At 32.4% G+C, this 22,776-nt stretch overlaps 1 protein-coding gene across 1 annotated transcript in view; it reads left to right on the top strand.

The window, feature by feature from the left end:
- LOC123698143 (cGMP-dependent protein kinase, isozyme 2 forms cD4/T1/T3A/T3B) overlaps positions 1-22,776 on the top strand; it is a 120,646-nt gene that overhangs the window by 32,731 nt on the left and 65,139 nt on the right. The window contains exon 2 of the mRNA XM_045644740.1: positions 5,669-6,385. Within this exon, the coding sequence (XP_045500696.1) occupies positions 5,901-6,385 (485 nt within the window). The 5' untranslated portion in view covers positions 5,669-5,900. The remainder of the gene's footprint in view (positions 1-5,668; positions 6,386-22,776) is intronic.

Here is a 22,776-nt window from a genome sequence, read left to right on the forward strand (position 1 = left end):
TGGTTGACCTGAATTCTACTGGGTCTACAGGCCAACCTTAACGCGGCCTGTTCAATTATTAAATGACCGCATCACTACGGAAGTACCTTATTTGGCGCAAATAATCTATAACGATAGATAGACGATATAGATGTGACTATTTGGGCATTTGTTTTTAGATGCCATGCTATAATATTGTTTGATAATGATTTAAGCGTCCGAAGTAGTGGGCACGTAGTAGGTACATGATTGACAAAAGTCTGTCCTTTACATTTGAAGTTAAAGAATTTATTCGAAGTTTGACATTTAATTTCGTGGTAAAAATTTCTGATGATTAATTAGTCAAAAGTGACACTGAAGGTTTTGATTCTCAAAAGACAAATGTTTTCTATGTGTAGAGAGAATAAGTAAATTTTAATCAGCATGTTTCTGGAGTCCCATAACACGACATAAATCAAGTTTTTTGACCGTCTATCGTTTAATTATAATATAACAAGTAAAATTGTAATGCTACGGGTTTGACAATATACTTGCAACATTGAATATGTTGCATCTGTACTGTTACATAAACGTAGACTTCTATTAAACTCCTACACATAGCATAGTTAATACTGTACAACATTATAAAACAGAGCTGCTTTCATATAATCCATTGCAATTAAAAGCACATTCGATTCATCCAATAGCCGCTGGCCAATAAAGATCAATTACTGTTAATTCTAAATAACGCAATTTCACGAAGCCTCATGTAACAGTCGCGACTACTCTTAAATAACATAATTGTGCATATGACAATGTTCAGTTGTGTTGAATTGAATCTAATTGAGAATCGTCTAAAAATAACTCGAGATGCGAGACGTTATAAATATATTGAACTTTTAAGCAACGGATAGACGACGCTTGCTTGTAGACGTTAATACGTAATAGCCGGTATTCTGATTTCTGTTGTTTGATGCAGTTTAAATAAATTACCGAAAAGTCATACAGAAAAACAAATATAAATACATAAGCGATGGACGCATTTAAGTCAAGAAATGTTTGTTGAAAAATGTTAACACTAACAAATGAGATTGAGAATAATATTTATTGTTAAAACAATTTGAAGATATTTTAAATCAATCCGAAGGCAAAATAATCCCAGTAACAATTTAATTATGAAATAATATGTCATCACTTAAAAATTAAGTGACCACAGAAACAAAAATGTTTCTGTTTTCCTTTCTTCTGACGGCCGCGGCTATTTCCCAACGTACAAGATAGAAAATTGCAAATTGACTGTTTCGTTAACAATATATTCATTTAAATAGGGTAATAAAACGATTTTATTAGCCTATAAAACATATGAAGTCATTCTAAATGTCACAAAGGAAACATTTCACGTTAGCAACAATTAATCTAGTATGTTGCATAATTTCTTAAAGATAAAAGAAAATAATCTAAGATAACACTTTGTTTCAAAATACAAATCCTACGTCCTACCTACTAATATTATAAATGCGAAAGTTTGTATGGATGTATGGATGTTTGTTACTCTTTCACGTAAAAACTACTGTACCGATTACAATGAAATTTAGCACACATATAGAGGGTAACTTGGATTAACACATAGGATAGTTTTTATCCCGGAAATCCCACGGGAACGGGAACTATGCGGGTTTTCCTTTGCAAACGCGGGCGAAGCCGCGGGCGGAAATCTAGTACATATATCATAAATGCAAAAGTTTGTGAGGATGGATGGATGGATGTTTGTTACTCTGTGCACGCGTTTTCAATGAAAAACCCGCACAGTACCGGCTCCTGTGTGATTTCTGGGATAAAAAGTAGCCTGTGTCTTATTCTGGTTCTGGTCTTCACTTTTCAACCGACATACCAAACATCCATCCATCCACTATATTATTTTGTACACAATGTATAGGTAGTAAGCGATTTCCAAGAACTATGCATGACCTATACAATATTAGTTTCATAGAATGTTTTATGCTGCGTTTACTGGAGATAAATGGATTTTAATGATTTAACTCTCGTATAAAATGTCTTATTCGTGACTCGATTAAACTATTATTTATTAAACTATTATAACGAATACTTAGGTACAACACAAATACTATTAAATATTGTTTTAGTATTGTTCGTTGACACTAATTTCTTTAAATAACTATTTATTTCTCGTAGTATGAGAAAAAAAATGTCTCGGTCTGGTAGGACACAGAAGGCTGATCACCTACTTGTCCCTAAAAGAAAAATCGATCAGTGAAACAGATGTATGCATAATGCATCTGCCCCTTACCCCACTACGGGGACATGGGACTTCACTTCTCGTAGTATAAAAACCAATTTCTTATGTTTATCATATCTTAATTATTAGGCATATATAATTATTGAAATCTGTTTTCATTTTTGTGTGAGGAAAGATTACTGCAATCAAGAAGAAAGGGTTCGATCGGATCGATATTTTGTTCGAATTAGGAAAGTCTGCAGATTCTTTTTTCGAAGGAAGTTGTATACTTGTATAGCTTAGCGGAAAATAATATGAATCGTAAAGTAAATTATTATTATTGTAAAATAATATCTACAAACAAATCAGAAAACAAGACGCGAATAAAAATACTGATAAAATATAACATTCACCTCGATATAACAATTGCCTGACCAGGGCGCGGCTGCATAAAAGTAAATATAGTCAATAAATAAATAAATAAAATTGACTTTGCTTAAATCGTGACTCGTATATACTATTTAAACATACATATATGATCATGAACCAGGTGGCATTTAGATAATCAAACACCTTTGTGTGCATATTAGTACGATACATACAAGAAACACGCCTACCGGAATCAATAACACAGGAACACCCACTATTATCGAGAGTAAGGTTGACATTAACATATGCAAAGAGTATCTTAGAAAATGTCCTAGGCATGCATTAATTGATAAACGTATGTATCCGGTTTAACATTGGAAAAAACTATAATATGTGGAGCGGGGTTATATGTAATTATTCTATCGCTAAGATGTTCCTTCATAACTCATATCTAACATCTTTATGTTGAGATTTGGTTTTTAAATTTTTGCATGGCATTTTTTTTGCGTGCGCGCGTCATGCGCGTTGTTTTTTGTTTCATTGATTTGTGATTTTATTTATTTTAAAACATTTTTGCATATTACTGGTTGTACATACTAAAATCTGGAACTTAGCCTATTGTTCTACTTATTACAGAACTTTTTACAGAACTTATTACAGAATTTATGAAATATAATGAAAATGAATATAAATTATACAAATAATTTAATTTCGATTCTCTCAAAAATTACATTTCAAAGACTAATGACGTTTATACGATTTAAAAATGATTTTTCTGAAGTTTGATTTATGGTACTTGATGGATTTTAATTTCGTGGTAATGTACAGAACACTTTCACTCAGTACTCAGTAGTAGTTAGTTCATATAAAATACTAAAACTGCCCAAAGAGACTTTGAGAGAAGAGTTGGCATGACAATGTACCTAATAATAAAACATTTTTGTAACAATACCCAAACTGTTATTTTACTCTGCTAAAACACACATTTTCCCCATAACAATAAGATATAATCTATTTGAATAAAATAGTTTTTTCATGAAATAAGTGAACCATGTTTGGGTTTACCGTTCTGTTCCGGAATCCTTGGAGCGTTTATTTCGTTTCGCTTATGAAAACGTGGTTCATTTACTTTGGCCTTTTGCCTTGATTTTGTCCAAGTCTTTTCTTTGCCAAATCCATTTGTTTGTACAGTTGAAGGAATGTCTGCTGCTGTAACTTCCCTAATATAAGTTCAAGACGTTAGTATCAAATCTGAATATTTCCCGCCATTTTACTTTGACCGCAGATAATAAAATACCACAGATATTATAATACAATAGAATAATATAGATAATAAACTAAACTAGCGACGTGGACAGAACTGTGATTGACATACTTTTTTCCCGTGGAGATTAAAATCTAGATAAAGAGAAAAAGAGACAAACATATGAAATTAGTTTCTCTTCGTATTTCCTAATCATTGAGTAAAAAGACCCCATAGAATAGATACAGACTGCGATCACTTATTATTTTTATAAGCATGTACAGATAAGCAATAATAATAATCTAGATAATTCTAACCAACGCAATTTTGTCTGCTCTGAAAAGGAAAATTGTTCCAGTTTATGACATATTTTTCAATGAAGTTCCTCTTCTATTGGTCGTGATGTGGTTATATTAATCCTATACTTTGTCACCTTATTTGTCACCTTTAATAAAAATCCAACATATAAATAATTTTGAACTTTGGATAGTCCACATAAATAATTTTTAAATTCGAACCAGTTTTAGATATTAGCATATTGAATGATATAAACAATCTCTTCCGCATTATAATATTAATATAGATTTACTAGATAATAATCAAACAATTTCTTATTTTCATACTCTCAGAAGGGAACACTAGTTTTCTCATACATCAATTACATCAAGTAAATTTCTAATTTTATAATTTCTCGAATAATTACAATTTTTTCTACTTGAGACATCGAGATATATGTACTACGTATACATATATCTCGATGACTTGAGATGAGATCTCCTCCACCATTACTATTGAACCATTATAAATCTATTTCATTAAATTGTGTGCTGTTGTCCAAGAGATGAAATTTTTCTAACACAAGTGATAACTGCGTTAAAAACAACCGACTTCAAACTTGCACTTGCAAAATTTACAAATACCTACAGACAAAAATGCTCATAAAATAAAAACTACCTACTGGGCCTATTCGAATAAAATTTTTATGGGACCAATTCGACACCATCCTGCATCGAACAAAAAAAGAATCACGTAAATCGGTTCAGAAACCTCGGAGTAATCGGTGTACATACATAAAAAAAAAAAATATACCGGCCGAATTGATAACCTCCCCCTTTTTTTTGAAGTCGGTTAACAAAATGAACTTGCAGAGAAGAACGCAAATAATGTTGCATATTTCTTTGAAAAATCCTTACCTCGGAAAACATAACATATAATAGGCCTTTCAAACTAGTATATTAGGTATATTGTTTATACAAATGACCAATATAAATAAAATCTTATCAATGAAGATTTATTTTGGAATTCTAATGTCAGTAGGTATGCTTTTAAGATTATATCAATTGATAAGATTATAGATACACCAGGATCATGTGGTCAGTGTTGCGTATACATCAGGTGACAGAGATCTGTTCAACATAAACACTGTGACTGTTTATCATTACTGACGATAAGCGGACTATTTTATTATCTGCAATAAATCAGTTAGCCGTAACCATATGTTCACGGATCAATATTTATAGATTTATATCTATAATTATTCAAATCGAAGAGTCAATGATAACGATTTATAATTAGCTATCACGAGTCGGTCCAATGTGATAACATAATTTAAAGTGAAATTCTTTTAAATCGTAAATAAAAATAATAATTGAATTTACGGATACTTACAATTTTACTGATCCACTTTGATTAAACGGAAAAGGGTTAATAGAAATCTAATTTCAAACCTAAAGTAATAATCATTCCAAATGACGAGAAAATAACAATTCGTGTGACGTTTACTACTAAATGTAACACGTTTTCATTCATAATTGTTTAGGGTGATAAATGAGACTGATAGTAAAGTGTGCATGTATTTGCAGGGCGTCGCCGAGGCACGCGGGGCTGACAGCGAAGAGGACGTTTCACTGTATCGACCGTCCGCGCTCGCGCCGCACGACTCGCACGCACTAGCCCACACACATCCTGCTGTTCCCGCTAAACGATCACGGACATTCGAGAACTCAGTGCTACACAGTGCAGTGTACGAACGTTAACTCTATAAACCAAGTGATAATCCTAGTGATTAAAGTGCAGTGCTCGGGAGCCGAGTGAATGCGCGTCTGCTTCGATACCCTCTGCTTTGGATCGTCACAGCGCACAGCTGGTGACGATGAGCCGAGGGCCGTAGTACACACAGGAGGAGGTGCGCTTACCGTGGCGCCCACAGTCAACGGCGATAGACGGGCCTTAGACGAAACGTATAGAGAGGAGTTAAATGGTATAATGGGGACGCCGAGCGCGATGAATTCAGAGTCAGAGAATTGCGTCGCCAACGCAGCTATGTCAAACGACATGCAGCCCCTCATAGAGAGAATAAGAGAATTGGAGGCGTTGTTGAAACAGCGCGATCAAGAAATGTTGGAATTACGTTCGCAGTTAGACAAACTGCAGAGCGTGTTCCCGTACCAGCAATATGCTAGAGCTTCAAGGGCACCGAGGAAACAGAGAGCTCAGGGTATTTCTGCTGAGCCACAAACTAGTTCGTCACTACAGGATTTGGCGCACCAGACATTCCCGATTTACGACAAGAATGACGCGTAAGTACCTTTTATTTATCAATCTATTATTATGAGTAAACACTTGAATTGACAACATATTCCATTGCAATTTAGAAGGACAAATACATCATACGATAAATACAAAACATTAGCTGTTGACACTAGTTTTCGCTGACTTATTTATTATATGTTGCGTTATTGACAAAAAGTAGGGCAAGTTATTTGTCATATCGGAGAGTTCGTGGAAACTGATCTCTTTTCATACCTATATGTGGTTTTGTATGCCTATTTCAGTACAGCAAAATGAAGTCAGACTAAGCAGTAAGGCAATCGGTAATGCACTTTTAATCCAATACTGACAAGAACTTAAGTGACCTGCGATATATCATAATGCGATATTGAACAGAATAATAATTCCAATCGCGAAACCGTTTCGTATATGGACATTAAGCTAATGATCAGATAATTTAATTCTTGGAAATGCAAAATGATTTCTTAATGTCCGATTGTATCTTACCACGTGGTTGCATGACTGTGGTGGACTCATATGTCCAATGCCACATACTATTACTATAAATACTTAGATGTAATTAACGTTATTAAACGCGTGTAATATAAATTGTAAAAATGGCATTCATTTTTCTTAAGATAAAATTAATAGCTAGCAACATAGTTGATTTGAAGCATTGAAAACTTATTAGTTATTACTATGAAAATTATAGTAACTACCTATTTAGAAAATGATTTGTCATAAAACATGGCTGACTGTTTAAGTACATCAAAATACTTAGTAAACACCAATTTCGATGTAAAACGAACCTCTAGTAGGTACGTTCCCATAATTTCTTAAACAAATTTACGTTTTAAAGTAAATTTAATCTTCATTTTCTCTATTGATTGCCTATAGACATGAATATTCGCACGGCTTGAAATATCGAATATTAAACATTCAATTTAATTTCTACCTAGCTGTTAACTATTTTTGTGAATGAAGAAGGCGTTTTATATATAAGTAATTAAAAAATAGTTGTTGATAGGTAACAATTAGGTACTCTTTATATTATTTTTATGGTATTTTTTTACCGTGTACCGAATACCGTGACTGCCCAACATAAAATTTGCTTGAACAATTTACACTTCTATCCATATGGTAAGCTTCATCTACAATAATCTTGCCAATTTCAAAACAAACACAAATCATACATTTGCTACATGATTCCTTAAAAAAAACATTATCATTATGTTATTCCACAAGTCAAAAGGTCACTGAACTTTGTCAGTACCTAGATACACAGTAGATAATAATATATCTATCTATATTTTAATTCTATGCATTTTTATATCAATTTATAGTACCGAACAAGGCCGATTTACCGTTAACTTAAGAGAAAATTGATATTTTATCGATTTTTTTGTAATCTTATACTTTTAATAGCTTATATTAATAACTACATCCATAAATATAACGGTATAAAATCGATAAAATAAAGAATCTATCAATTCTATTTATATACTTATATGAATAAACTTTATAAGACATAAACCTTAGAATAAGAATTCCTTCATGCATTGTAAAATAGTAATCGTAGATGTAGTATCAAACAAATTTTCTGTCTAACACACCTAAATATGAATAATTCATTATTTATATTCCATTACCAACAGGAGGCAGTGCAAACACTTTTACATTGGTTTTGTCATAAAATCACACAGCACATTGCTTTCAAGGTATATGTATTAAGTATCAATAAAACTGGCCATTTATTTACTAAATGGTAATAAAAAATCAATTCTACACAAATCAAAATACATAAATTATGTTACGTTCATATCAGCTTATTGATATTAAAATTGTCGTAAAAACCACCGACAGATAATTAAATTACCAAATTGTGTATGTAAAATAAAAGTCCTAGAAAACAAGAATGATTAATAAAGTTGTATGTCAAATAAACTCGAAATAAAGCCATTGATTAAACTTAACGCGGTGAAATTGTACGCAGTAATTTCTTAAAACGACCCTTTATAAACAACAAAAAGGGACAATAATTTGCATGTTTCGTGTAAATTGGCTCATAAAGCAATTGTAAGGAATATAACGAGACATAAACCAACGCAGCCTTATGCAATACAGGTTGATTGGACTTATGATTCTTCATTATTATCATAATTCCCATTGTCTCAGGTCAATGCAATATGATTATCATCTAGTTATTTTCCTTCTTTATCAATCAGGTTCCTTGAAAGTGATGTTCTTTTGATACAACAAAGTGACCTGAATGTAGTGAATTTCTTATCTAGTAGGTACCTACCGACCCGACGTTTTATAAAAAATATCTGACGTCACATATCTAGAACAGTCAATATCCTTCTGCTTTTAACACTGAAACAAGTTGCTGATAAAGGCAAATCGAATGGCATAAAAACCCGTCAGAATTGTAATATTTGTAAAATGCGCAAAGAATTATGTATTTAGATAATTTTACGATACAGCAAATTATGATGCAACGATAAAATATTTCGAGCGTTATCTTTTTATAAACAAGGTATTTAACGTGTTTGAAAAAGAAACTATTACGCTACTTTTAATCGCAATGATAATTCGACGCTAATAAAAGTATCTAAAAATAACTTTATTGAGGCAATAAGGCAACGAGAAAGGAAAATAAAAGATGTTATGTCGAGGATGAGGAAGCGTATAAAAGTGATTAAATGATTTGACAAGAGCGCGTTCGTAATTGCTGTTTAATTTCACGAAGATAAGTGTTAAATTTCTGAATCATAAACATTCTGCAAATTCTTTTGTTTTTAATTATGAAATATGAAAATATAACATACTGAAAGCTACATGTTATAACCTAAGGTTATAACATAGAGAGAGTCTGAAGGAAAATTTATTGATAAAAGAAACGCTTGTTATTGCTACATAGTTTTGGAAGTGGGAGTCGAGCATGCTTCGGCACGAATTGGGCCACGCTCGCACCGGGGAAGGTACCACACCCTCACAGAATATCGGCGCCATAGTGACAGTTTACTGTCGCGTTCCGTACGGTGAGTGAGGGGTCCGGAGGCCCACATCCCTTCCCATCCCCTACCCATCCTCTCCTTCCCTATCCTCATTCCCTCCTATCCTCGCCCCTTCTCCCTAAATCCTTCCAAATCCCTTTGTGGACAGCAACACATCCACTTCTCAGTGGAGTGGATGCTTATGGGCGGCGTGTATCGCTTAACACCAGGCGACGCGTCTGCTCGGTTGCTATCCTATAGCATAAAAAAAAAAAAAAAAAAAAAAAAAAAAAACATAAACTTCCTTATTTTCCTTGACATCTTCATAACTGAACTCGTCTATCTATTTATTATCCTATTGGTAATTGGAATATACATTATACAATATACATCAACATTAATTTCTTATTACAATATTACGTTTATAAACAAAAGTCACCTTCTGTATTTTATACCAATGTTTTATGGTTTCACTGCGGTTTTTTACATCATTACATCGAAATCAAAAGACTTACTGTCTAGGTATTTTTATTTTTTACAATATCGCAATATACATACATGTACCTACGTCTAATATAAAGGTAAAGACCAATAGCTAGGTACTATTTCCAATTCCTGTTCCTGTTAAAGAGACTATTTCCGAATAGTAAAGCGACCACTTCCTCATAAATGTTTCATCTCGATCAACAAACATAAAAACAAGAATGTCATTACTACAAGTCATGTTATTTAATAAATACAACATGTGGTATTTTAATCAAGATAATGAAATTGTTTAAATTTCAATCGCTACTTGTGTATTTCTACTCATGTCCTTTAACAAGTCACAAGCAATTTGTCAATGACAAAATTAGTGGCAATTAAAATTCGCGACGCGATAGAACTTTTATCGTCGTCAATCCAAAAAAGAGTGATAATATCGTAAACGATGTCGTAAAGTTTAAAAGTACTTATTAGTATGCGGAGAGGCATCATGCGGGAAATCTAGTTTTGGTAATTATGCGTCCTTCATGCTAATACGAATTTTAACTAAACCAGAACTTTCGTAACTCTGGTGTGGTAAGAAATTTGATCTCATACGGGTAAATTGATATAGGTATTGTAAGACATTAAAGAAAAAATCGATTCATTTATAGATTTTAGACGTCATGCCTAAGTGTGTAAAAACTAAAAATCAGATAACGAAGAGATTCGACGTGTTTATTATAATATAGATTCTAGTTGTGACAATTCATCCTGTTAAAAGAAAACATGGAGAATAAACTGAAGAAATTAGATAAATATGAAAAACTTCGTTAGATTGTGATGAACAAGAGAAACGCAGCGTTTATGGTCTAAGAAATAAACATTTGGGTACTGATTCAAAATTTATTTTCCACGGAGAAAACTAAACTATTTGTTATATCAATTTTTAATTCTCTTGAAATCAATTTCATTGAAGAAAACTGTTTAGTTGGTAACTGTTGAGAAGGTATTTAAATTTGGCCTAACATTGAAGTTGTAGTTTGTAATGCGTGAAGGATTGCAAATAACGTTAAAAAGATTAGAAATGTGTCGTGATATTCGAATTACGCTTAGAGGGTTATCATCATCATACTAAATACAATCCAAAGTTCCCATGGCACCGTATTAGCATTTATTAGCAGTTCCAAATATTGTAAAAACTGCGTAATCCGAGACATTGAGGCAACCTTTCTGGTCGTCCTTATTCTAGGAGCGTACTGGATCTACTAAATGAACCTCGTTTTTTACGACATTTTTATTGCTCTCAATAACGTTCGTTAATTCTTTACACGATTTAAGACAAATGTTTTTTCCTTAACGCTTTGATGTTGCCGCTCAATGATATTCTAGTCTTCAATTAAATGCCATTTATATAACAATAGCTGAATGTTAACATACATACGATAAGCTTAACTTGTTTAATAAGATTCATGCTACAATTTGCCTTTTATAGACACCTGATTATATTACCCTAAATTTCCATAAAGGTTTTACAGTGTGAGTAATATGGAAAGGTGTTATGAGGTTCATTTGATTAACATAAGTTAAAATTAAGTCAGTTTAGTGTAATGAAGCCTATTTGGTTCTCATGTTAAACGTATCTACTTTTTAATAGATAGTATTATAAAAAAGCGCAATGATTTCTTACCTAATGATTCACTTATCGACAAATTATTTGTTTAAAATTTTATATAACGAATTAAATGAGTCTCCCAATTCTTAAATTTACTAACGTCTAAAATCAAAGAATTGAACATGCTCGTATGTTGACTATACTGAATATGTGACTGATTTTTTCTTAAAAAAATCTTGGATTAAGTCCTATCTTTTCAACAACACTAAAAATAGCTTTGTGTAAAATTGTATCTTCATGGATACTTTGTTCACGGTCAGTTACAAAAAAATATAAACACATACACTTTTACAGTATAAAAATTAACGATCTGAATGAATATGTATCTGCCAGTTTCTATTTAGGCTTTACGGTACTCTAATTATCATGTTCAACTAGTACATAAACATATAAGTGAGACCAATTAAACAGTTTCATACTGGAAATGTTTCTTATCCGAGTGCTTGCCTTCAAAGTCAGAATTTATACATTTGCATAATTATCTACGTAGGTACCTATATCTCGTGGTGTGGAAAGTGTAAGACAAGTTATTAGTTATCTTGTATTCATTAAAGAAAGGACGCAACAATTATTTTTAATTGTTCCGTGAAAGAAGGTTATTCTATAAGTGGGGTTTGGTGTAAATATGTTTAAATGGATGTGAGGCTGTTTCTTGCTATTTCGAGTTAAAGTACTCAACGCATTTGGTTGAAATGAACGAAAGGTATAATATGTTGGTCTGACCAAATGTAAACAACACATTCTATAGAAAAGCGACAAAATATAAGTGTGTGTTGAGGCGAATAGTTTAATGTTTCTTAAATAAATGAATATAATATCATAGTTATGAAATTCTTAAAACAGTCGTTCAATTTTTAAAGATACAAAAGTAGCTATGGTTAGGGAGCCAGGTGCAAATTTGGTTAATTATTTCCTCTGAAGAGATAATTCGTCAGACGCATCAGACTATAGTATTATAAAGCCTCGTAAGCGTCAGCTGGCGCTCGGTTGGGGGGGTGAGCGGTTGTAGCCTCCCACGCACGTAGGAAAAAAAAATACATTCATTCATTTCCTCTCAGCTAAAAATTTGTCAAATTGTAGCTAACCCAATATCTCAACGAAAAAAAATAATCAGCTGGTTACAACATGGTGTATTATACGTCAGCTGGTGTCTCGAACATGAAAAAAATAAAATTATTTTCCGTGATTTCCTCTCAAACAAAAATTTACCTGATGATAGCTTATATGTAACTGTGGATATATATATAGGTCAGCTGGCTGTATCTTGGTGGAAAAACCGTCAGCTGATACTTTGAAAGTTATTACTTAGGAGTTAGACAGAAGCATCTATTGCCAATTTATATGCATCAACTGACTAGGTTTTCCTCGAATTATTGCTTGCTGATTTTTTTTATTTATCGCATCAGTATATTAACAATCAGCTCACAAATTTTCATCTGAGATGAAATGACGTATCTTTAATTATTATCGTTATTTTTAAAAATTCAAGCAACACACGCTAGCATAATATAGACAGTAATAAGTTACTTGGAGGTGGTTAGTTGTGCGCATGATCGGGTACTACGTACATTCAGCCACATCGGTAAACATGTTTTTACAAATATTATAAACTGCATTTAAAAATAACTATCATATCATCAAATTCACATAACTACCTAAAAGTGTAATAAATATGAAATAACCCACTAAAAACATTAGTTAACTATAATTATTAAAAAAATAATAGTATAATATATAATTAATAAAGTTATTACTTATCTTTTACGGGGACTTATGTTGATGGAATTCCATGTATCTCGATGATTTTGTTAATGTCTCACTATATTCGAGACACCAGCTGACGTATAATACACCATGCTGTAACCAGCTGAATATTATTTTTCGTTGAGATAATGGGTTAGCTACAATTTGACAAATTTTTAGCTAAGAGGAAATGAATAAATATACTTTTATTTCTTACGTGCGTGGGAGGCTACAACCGCTCACCCCCCCAACCGAGCTCCAGCTGACGTTCACGAGGCTTCATAATACTATACTTTGATGCATTTTACTAATTACCGCTTGAGAGGAACTTGGTCATAAAATCTGCTTCTGGCTCCCGGACCATACATTTGCCACAAGATAAACAAACGATTATCCTATCTATGAATTTATGTATCAATTTAAAAGCATTATACAAGAATTTTCCACATTGTTTGTTCCGATTTTTTATGGAAATTTACAAGGGCCTTGTTCACACATATCTCTAATGTAACGCTGTGAAAGTCTGAACGCGTAAACAAATAAACTCACTGAAGAGGAAATTCAACAAAACAACGTAGTTTTCGAAACCCAAAGAAGGCTATGAGAGAAATCTTGTTTTCCAAATTGCCTTTAGTATATTTATGTGCTATGTAACTACAACAATACATAGTGCGGAGATATTTTAATGTGAAATTTATTGCATGTTCTTCGATTTAAGAGCTCTGGCATCTTTATATGTGCGCACGTGAAATATTGCGTTGTTTTTGTTTAAACAGAATATGCGGTAGTCTTTGTTTAAAGGAGTCGTTGTTTGGGAAAATATTGTGAGAATGTTTGTAAATTAAGTGCTACTGCATTCTGTTAACGTTTAGATTGATAGTTGCAATTGCATATTGATTACTGTCGATTGAATAATGTACGCTGTGGGAAACAGCTCTTTCCATCTGGACAGTATAAAGTTTTACTCTTTTTAAAGGTTGCAATACAAACATAGCTTCTGAATTCCACTTTTTCTAGTCGGTATTGTTTTATTATTTTCTTTTTATCTGAAGAAGTCTGGATTGGGAACTATGACCGAATACAGCAACAGGCTATCTTGTTCTGGAGACTTGTCTATTTTTGTTCTCCTTTTTAAACGTTTTCGTGCAGTAATGTGTCAGTTTTTTTAACATTAACTAAGTAAGTAAGTAGGTAGTGAAAAGTTAAAAATAATGAGTTCGCTGAATGTTATTGGAGTAAATGTTAATGGAAATAAAGTTTTTGTTTCGATGGCCTCACGTTTGAAGTAATATCTGTTTTTAAATGTATGTCAAGTGATACAAGAGTGCTATCCGAGAAGTCATTTTATTGTTCAAGTAATAAAAGGCCGTCTGACACAAACATGATTGTTTTAGATTCTAGATTATTTTTATTAATTTTTTTTTCGTATACTTTTATGAAAAGAAATACAAGCCTGATATGATAACAAAATTCTCGTAAGAAGAGGATTTTCATCAAGCGTTATTTTTTTTTTTTAGTGAAATCATTCTTATTATTAAATATGATTTATCTTAACCAGCTAGTTATTGTTCAAAAATGCTTTTCTTTAATCACAAAAAAGGGAATGTCAACAATGCCGCAGTAACAACTAAAACCTTGATTCTTTACTCTTTATTTAGTATTCTCGGCTTGTAATTTTCGCAAGAATTGTTCACAGTTATTCAGTAAATACCTTATCGACCTTTTATTATGATCTTACGCTGTATTTTAATTATTGATTTTGATAGTGTTTTTCTTGTACTTAATTAATGATCAGTTAGGTGTAAAATTTATGAGTCGTACGTGACCAGAAGACTTATATTTCATCCATAATGAAGACTGGTTGAAACAATTTTGCCAAAAAACAAGGTTCGTTACAATTTATATGTGTAGATGAAAAGATAATGATTGGTAAGTGGAAGCCAGATTTTAATACATAGCAACATATTTAATGAGTATTGACTTTAATATATTTATTGACATTTTAATTTAGTAAAAACAAAATATTATATCGACTCTTTACGGTAAATAGTTTTATTTTCGGTCTTAAATTAAAACGAGTCATTGATATTTATGTCATATAATTTGCATACTAAAACGTTTTTTTCGGGGTTTTATCAAATTTATGGAAAATAAATAGACAATTTAAATTTTAAGCAAATAATATTAAAATAACTTATTTACACCTTGGACTTCTGATCTATGACTTGATGATATTTTTGTATATTGGTAGCAGCATTAACTATATTTATAATCCTATGACTAAGCCTTTATAAGAAATGTATTATAGAGAAGGATATTAGCTGCCTATTTTTAATTTATAGCTACATACTTTAATTAAAAACATCTCTAAATTCGGTATTGGGTACTGACTTCAATGCTTTCGACTGCCTCATTGACTTGGTCAATGGTCACTCATCTATAGTTCTCATACAAGTGAACTTTACCACGAATTCTGAAACGACATTTCATATCATAGCTTTTTGTTTAAAACAGTTAAGTTTCCCTCCAAGCAACCTTCCCTTATACTGTTACGTAAAATAACAATTATAAGATTTAATGACAATTTAACAGTTATTACATGAAATGTTAAACACACGCAGCTGGTGTGAGTCTGTGGCAGCCAGTATCAACCCGTTACATATAAATCAAAACCAGTTAGTTTGTTCTATTTAAGCCAAATAGACATTTACTACGTATGATCTTGTCCTCGTCTGAGAGCTAAGTGCAATTAATGACGCTCATAATATAGACGTATTAAATAAGATATATATATTTTTAATTAAAGTGCTAGACTGTAAATTATGCTATTTCAAAGTTAAATAAATTTATGTCAAATCAAATCAAGATACTTTATTGTTCAAGTGGTAAATGCTAAAACTATGTTACGACGATTCAAAAGTGTTTCAAAACGAAACGAAGTCTAATAGAATAAATAAATGTTTGAGTTTGATTCTCACAAGGGTATGGCCAATTACTTGAGAACAAAATTGACAACAATTTGTACCTATGTGATTAGTTTATTTCAAACATTTCTTAGTAAAGCTTGGTAAAATGACAGAAACAAAAAGAAGTCAATACCTACTCATATTATCCGAGCAAAATTTCTCGAATATAGCCAAAGAGTGATTGTATTATTATCGATAAACATTAAACTGTCTGCAATAAGTTCCATTCTCACATTGTTACATACTTTTTGTGATACAACTTTAATTACACAAAAGAAAATTGGTAGATACATTTAATTATTACGAGAAGTTTATTTTAAAATAACACCTTCGGTGGTATAATTGCTACCTTATATTGTTTCTTATGTTTGTCCAATTTAAAATACTCTGAGATTGACATTAATTGAGCTTTATTTTAAGTTCCTATTAAGCAATTAAAATTGTTTATGGCATAATAAATTCGATTGCGAAAGCTGCTAAATATATTAATGCAAGTGATACGGTTGGTTGGTAATTTATTCCGTCGGTATAGATAATAATTAATAAAAATATATTAAAGAATAATATATTATGCTGAGCACTTATTTAGTATGCTATTGTCTATTAACAAAACTCGTTGTCTATTAAAATACTTTATGCATTTTTTTCGAAAAAAAAAATAATTTTAAACAATTTTCCACTTAACCTGTAACTAATTGTTTTTATAGATCTTTAAAACAGGACAAACAAAAAAATGGGTGCGTGTAGGTACTATAGTGTACTCACGTAAGAAGTGAAACTGTTTTATGACCTTATTTTTCAAAAAATAATTTACTATTTGCAACTTTACAGAAATACGTCGAATCACGCGTGGTAGGGACAAGAAAAAGATTGCGCGTAACGGAAAAATGTCACGCGTAACGAAAAAATGTTACACTAAATTTTTTTTAAACCCCGATAAAGAAGTTTCACTTCAAAAATATATATTTTACATTTATAAAATAATAAGTTACATAAAAAGAAAACATTTAGCAATTAATTAAGCAAAAGTAATGCGAGTAAAAACAACAAACAAGTTTCTTTTTTCGATTAATTTAATTAGCGAATTATAAGTAATTTACTTAAAGACATCAATGTCTAGCAGGTTTTGTTTTTATTAAATCAGATTTTAATTATATATTTTTTTTCCATACCGCATTTGGTTGACAAGTCTTTTGAATGACATGATGGTATTTTTCTTTGGACACAAGTTTTTAGTAACCAGTTAATTAACTAATTGGTAATCGAATAATATTAACCGTTTTTCGTCACCGTTTATGAAAAATTTGTATAAAAGGTAGGTAACTGAAATCGATCAATAATTTAAGATTATAGACCAATTTATAAGTAATAATCTTAAAGAACAGATAAAGAATATTTCGATGCTATGTAAGATAGAGTTCGATTTTTCCGATTTGATTAGCTTAACAAGCTTTTATACTTTACTAGCTGTTGCCCGCAGCTTCGCTTGCGTGGAATATATAAATTTTCATGGTATAAGTTTTCATCCCCTATTTTACCCCTTTAGGGGATGAATTTTATAAAATCCTTTCTTAGGGGACGCCTACGTTATGACATCTACCTGCATGCCAAATTTCAGCCCGATACGTCCAGTGGTTTGGGCTGTGCGTTGATAGATCACTATATCAGTCACCTTTGAGTTTTATATATATAGATTATTGTTCCCCCTTTTAATTTAAAATCCTAAAGATTTCAATGAACAATGTTATAGCTTTGACGTAAGAAAATGTTTACATACGCATTTATATAAAAACAGACGGCTGTAAAATTCCGTTTGGGTTAAATACATTCTACGAAATAATTCAATCGCCACTACACCAGAGAGAGATTGTTATACTTACCTACATTTATATACCTACTGAAATTTACCTTCATATAGCCTGTAAATCACTTACTTACCTACATTAAAAATGGTTATTTATATTTATAATATTGCACCTTGATTTCATGAAGAATAGTTAGTACGGTCGGGAAAATCAATTTGAGGCACTTTTTAAACAGTTCACTACATACAAAGTAGAACAAATGTGAGCTTATAAAAAATAGAATAGTATTCGTTCCACAATGCGTCGAATGTACAGGTTGTATAATTTTTATCAATAAGCAGAGTTAAAAATGCATATTTCATGACAGCGCGCGGTACTAATAAGTATGGATATATTTTTCACTGACTTTCATCACTTCAACCGTGTTGAACTCTTTTTGTATTATATATTAGTCGTATGTGAAGTCCCGTGTCCCCTAGTGGGGTAAGGAGCAGATGCATTATTAACCGACTTCAAAAAAAAGGAGGAGGTTATCAATTCGGCCGGTATATTTTTTTTTACTACATCTGTTTCACTGATCGATTTTCTTAAAGGAACAAGTAGGTGATCAGAAGGCTGATCATGATATCATGTAAAAATTAAAAAAAAAAGTGTTTATGAACTAATAATATAACCAACGAAGAAGCTCTCAGTCAGCTGAAGAGCTTATAAGCGAATATTAACAAGTGATAACTGCGTTAAAAACAACCGACTTCAAACTTGCACTTGCAAAATTTACAAATACCTACAGACAAAAATGCTCATAAAATAAAAACTACTGGGCCTATCCGAATAAAATTTTTATGGGACCAATTCGACACCATCCCGCATCGAACAAAAAAAGAATCACGTAAATCGGTTCAGAAACCTCGGAGTAATCGGTGTACATACATAAAAAAAAAAAATATATATATACCGGCCGAATTGATAACCTCCTCCTTTTTTTTGAAGTCGGTTAAAAAATCAACGTTACCTTCTTACCAAAATTTCATGTCGTATTATGTAGGCAGCTCTTATCAAAATTTTATATCATAAACATATAATTTGGTGATACGTGCTCACCTGTTTTAACACTTAACAAACCGTACAATTACTGGAATTTATAACCTCAAAAATCAAAATATAATAACCGTTCGAGGAATATAATTGAATAATATCCTAAGATTAGTAAATAAGAAAACAGACTGGAACAGTTTTAGAAGCGACTTGGACACACATATAAAACTTAATATACCATTAAAAAATTCAGAACAACTTGATATAGAAGTTGAAAAATTTATGGTAGACATACAACAAGCAGCATGGAGAAACACACCAGATAGTCACTCTTGTCACAGGGGAGCAGTCTACCCAAAGAATATTATCGAACTTTTGCGTGAAAAGAGAAAACAGAGAAACCGGTGGCACCAAACTCGTTTTCCTGGTGATAAAAAGCTACTAAATAATCTCACAAAACAGCTACAAAGAGAGATAAAAAAACTAAATGACGCTAATATGACGTCATATCTCAAAAAACTGACTAACGATCGCAGCACAGACTACTCTCTCTGGAAAGCTACGAAACATATGAATAGACCCGTTCTGCATATTCCACCAATTAAGGAAGAAAATGGAAAATGGGCAATCCACAATGAACAAAAAGCTAAAAGATTTGCGCAACATCTGGAAAATATCTTTAAGCCATATGATGATGACGCAAATGAACTACCTGAAGATCAAAACCTTAATGAAGAATTACAAATAAAGTCTGTAACACCCAAAGAGATTTCCAACGAAATTAAGTTAAGTATTAGCCCAAAAAAATCTCCGGGGTTTGACTTAATCACAGGCGAAATAATGCATAATTTGCCACGCAAAGCTATAATTAAATTAACAACACTCTTCAACGCTGCATTTAGGTTAAAATATGTGCCTAATTTGTGGAAAGTTGCTGAAGTTATTATGATATTAAAGCCAGGAAAACCACCAAATGATGTAACATCATATCGACCGATCTCGTTGCTACCAATAGTATCAAAACTTTTTGAAAAACTGTTACTTAAACGGATCATGCCAATACTTGATGAGAAGAAAATAATTCCAGAACACCAATTTGGATTTAGAAAGAAACACTCCACAATAGATCAAGTTCACAGATTAACAAATGTCATCGAAAAAGCGTTTGAAGAAAAGAAAGTCTGTTCAGCAGTGTTTTTAGATGTCGCTCAGGCTTTTGATAAGGTTTGGCACAAAGGTCTCATTCATAAAATAAGAACAATGCTACCAAAACAAATTTCAGATATCTTAGAATCGTATATAACCAATCGAGTATTTAGAGTTCGACAAGACGATGCCTACTCGGACCTCAAGGAAATACGAGCTGGTGTACCACAAGGAAGTGTTTTGGGTCCCATCCTATACCTTTTGTATACGTGTGACATCCCAGTATTAGAAAAAAACATTACTGCAACATTTGCCGACGACACTGCTATCATGGCCACAGGCATCACTTACCAGGAAGCAGGAGATAAAGTTCAAGAAGCTGTGAACCAGGTCTACGAATGGACTCGGAAATGGCGGATAAGATTGAACGAATCCAAATCCGTTCACATAAATTTTACAAACAAAAGAACACAGATTGTCCCGATACTCCTTAATGGCCAACAAATACCTTATGCTAACACGGCGAAATACCTCGGTATGACGCTTGACGCTAAGCTACGCTGGAAGGCTCACGTCAAGAAGAAGCGAGAAGAATTAGGCTTGCGCTATAAGAAATTGTATTGGCTTCTTGGAAGATACTCCCAGTTGTCGATACATAATAAGCTACTCATATACAAACAAGTCCTAATGCCAGTATGGACGTATGGTATTCAGCTGTGGGGCTGTACCAAAAAAAGCAACATTGACATTATACAACGTTTCCAAAATAAAGTACTGAGAGACATTGTAAATGCTCCATGGTACATCCGTAATGGTGACCTCCACCGTGACCTAAAAGTGGACACCGTGGACAAAATTGTTCAAAAACATGCAGAAGCTCATCAACATCGACTTCATCATCACGTGAATGTTGAGGCTATCCAGCTCCTTGACACCACGGACCTAGTGCGAAGACTAAAAAGGACTAAACCTTTTGAGTTAGTGTAGTGATAAGTGAAAAGTGAACAGTGACAATTATCTGTATACCAAAGCACACGAGCAAAGTGACTTACTTCCCCTTAACAGACACTAAGCAAGTGACAATGGACACTCTCTTAGAATAAGTTATTTAGAAATTTAGGTTAACATAAAATTACTTATTAGTCTTGTAGGCTAGATTGTAATTTGTATAAGGTGCTATTTTAATTAGCAACCTTATTTAATTAAAAAAAAAAAAAAATAAGTTAAGAAACGCATTGTTATATAATAAGCATGATTATATTGCTGACCCTAGTATAGGTCAGGTAACCGCTAATTACAAAATGGAAAAAATTGGGATATTGTAAACCAATTTAATCGAGGCTTGCCCAAAGCCCGTCAGAAGTGGTTTAAAGAAACACATTTTGCGTATAATTGAGATGTTAATTTCTCTTCCGAAGTCTTTGTTGGTTTTTTGGATATTTGCATGACGATTACCGGATGAAATTTACACAAAATGTCTTACGAGTAATTGTTGGTTGTTCGAATTAAATAAAACAGTGTCACTCAAAAATTCCAGTAAAAAAGAGATCAAATAAAGACCCATTGGAATTTGACACTTTCTGCGTAGGTATAATCTATAAATTTATAGGGATACTAATCATCAGATCTATGTAAAAGATAAAATTCGACCACTCGACAGGGTCAAAACATACTGACACATAAAAATTATATAAATCATAACGATGATCGAATATGAGGGTGATCATAAAACTTTTATGCACCTTAGCTTGCATTTAGTTATAAACGAGAAAGCTTATTAACTCTCAGGTATCGGGCTCGAGTCTTGATGATATATAAAATTGTCTAGACCGCAAAAGCTGTCAAACTACTTGACTGGAGCGGAAATAAGTTAAATATTTTTCACATACCCCTTGAGGGAAAAGGCCATGCCTTTGAATCATTCAGAACCGTATTTTAGTATGAGACATGTTTACTGTGAAACATGTACATATTAAGCTCTAATATATGACTACGTACCTATAGGGCCATCAATAAAAAACATTTGTCTTTAAAAAGCGGGCAAAGCAGCTGCAAAACCAGGAGTGTTATTAGTTGATCTTGCTACCATTGCTCCGCTTCAGTTCCGCTTTCAGTCTTAGCATGATGATATTATATAGCTTATAGCCTTCTTCGATAAATGAGCTATGTTACACTGAAACAATTTTTCAAATCGGACCCCTGGTTCCTGAGATTAGCGCGAACAAACAAACTATTCAGCCTTATAATATTAGTGTGGAATAGAATTTCGTTTATAATACGTTGTATACTTACGATGAAAAATGCTTTACAATACAATAAATTTATCAATCAACTACATACAAGCTCTTTCAGTAAATACAAGGAGAGATATAACATCGATATTCAATGAATGCATTCAAGTGCTTCAAGATAAGACAGTCAACAAATTATCTTTGAGAAATATGTTTATGCAAGATTACTATTAAGGTTGGGAAGTTTATACAGATATAGGTAAATAGCTAAATAAGTCATTGAAATTACTTAGGTTTTTGTTACATTCTATGTGATTCATAATCCATAGTCTATAATCACTAAGCAGACAAACGGAAATTT

This window comes from Colias croceus, chromosome 15, assembly GCF_905220415.1.
Source record: "Colias croceus chromosome 15, ilColCroc2.1".
Taxonomy (NCBI): domain Eukaryota; kingdom Metazoa; phylum Arthropoda; class Insecta; order Lepidoptera; family Pieridae; genus Colias; species Colias croceus.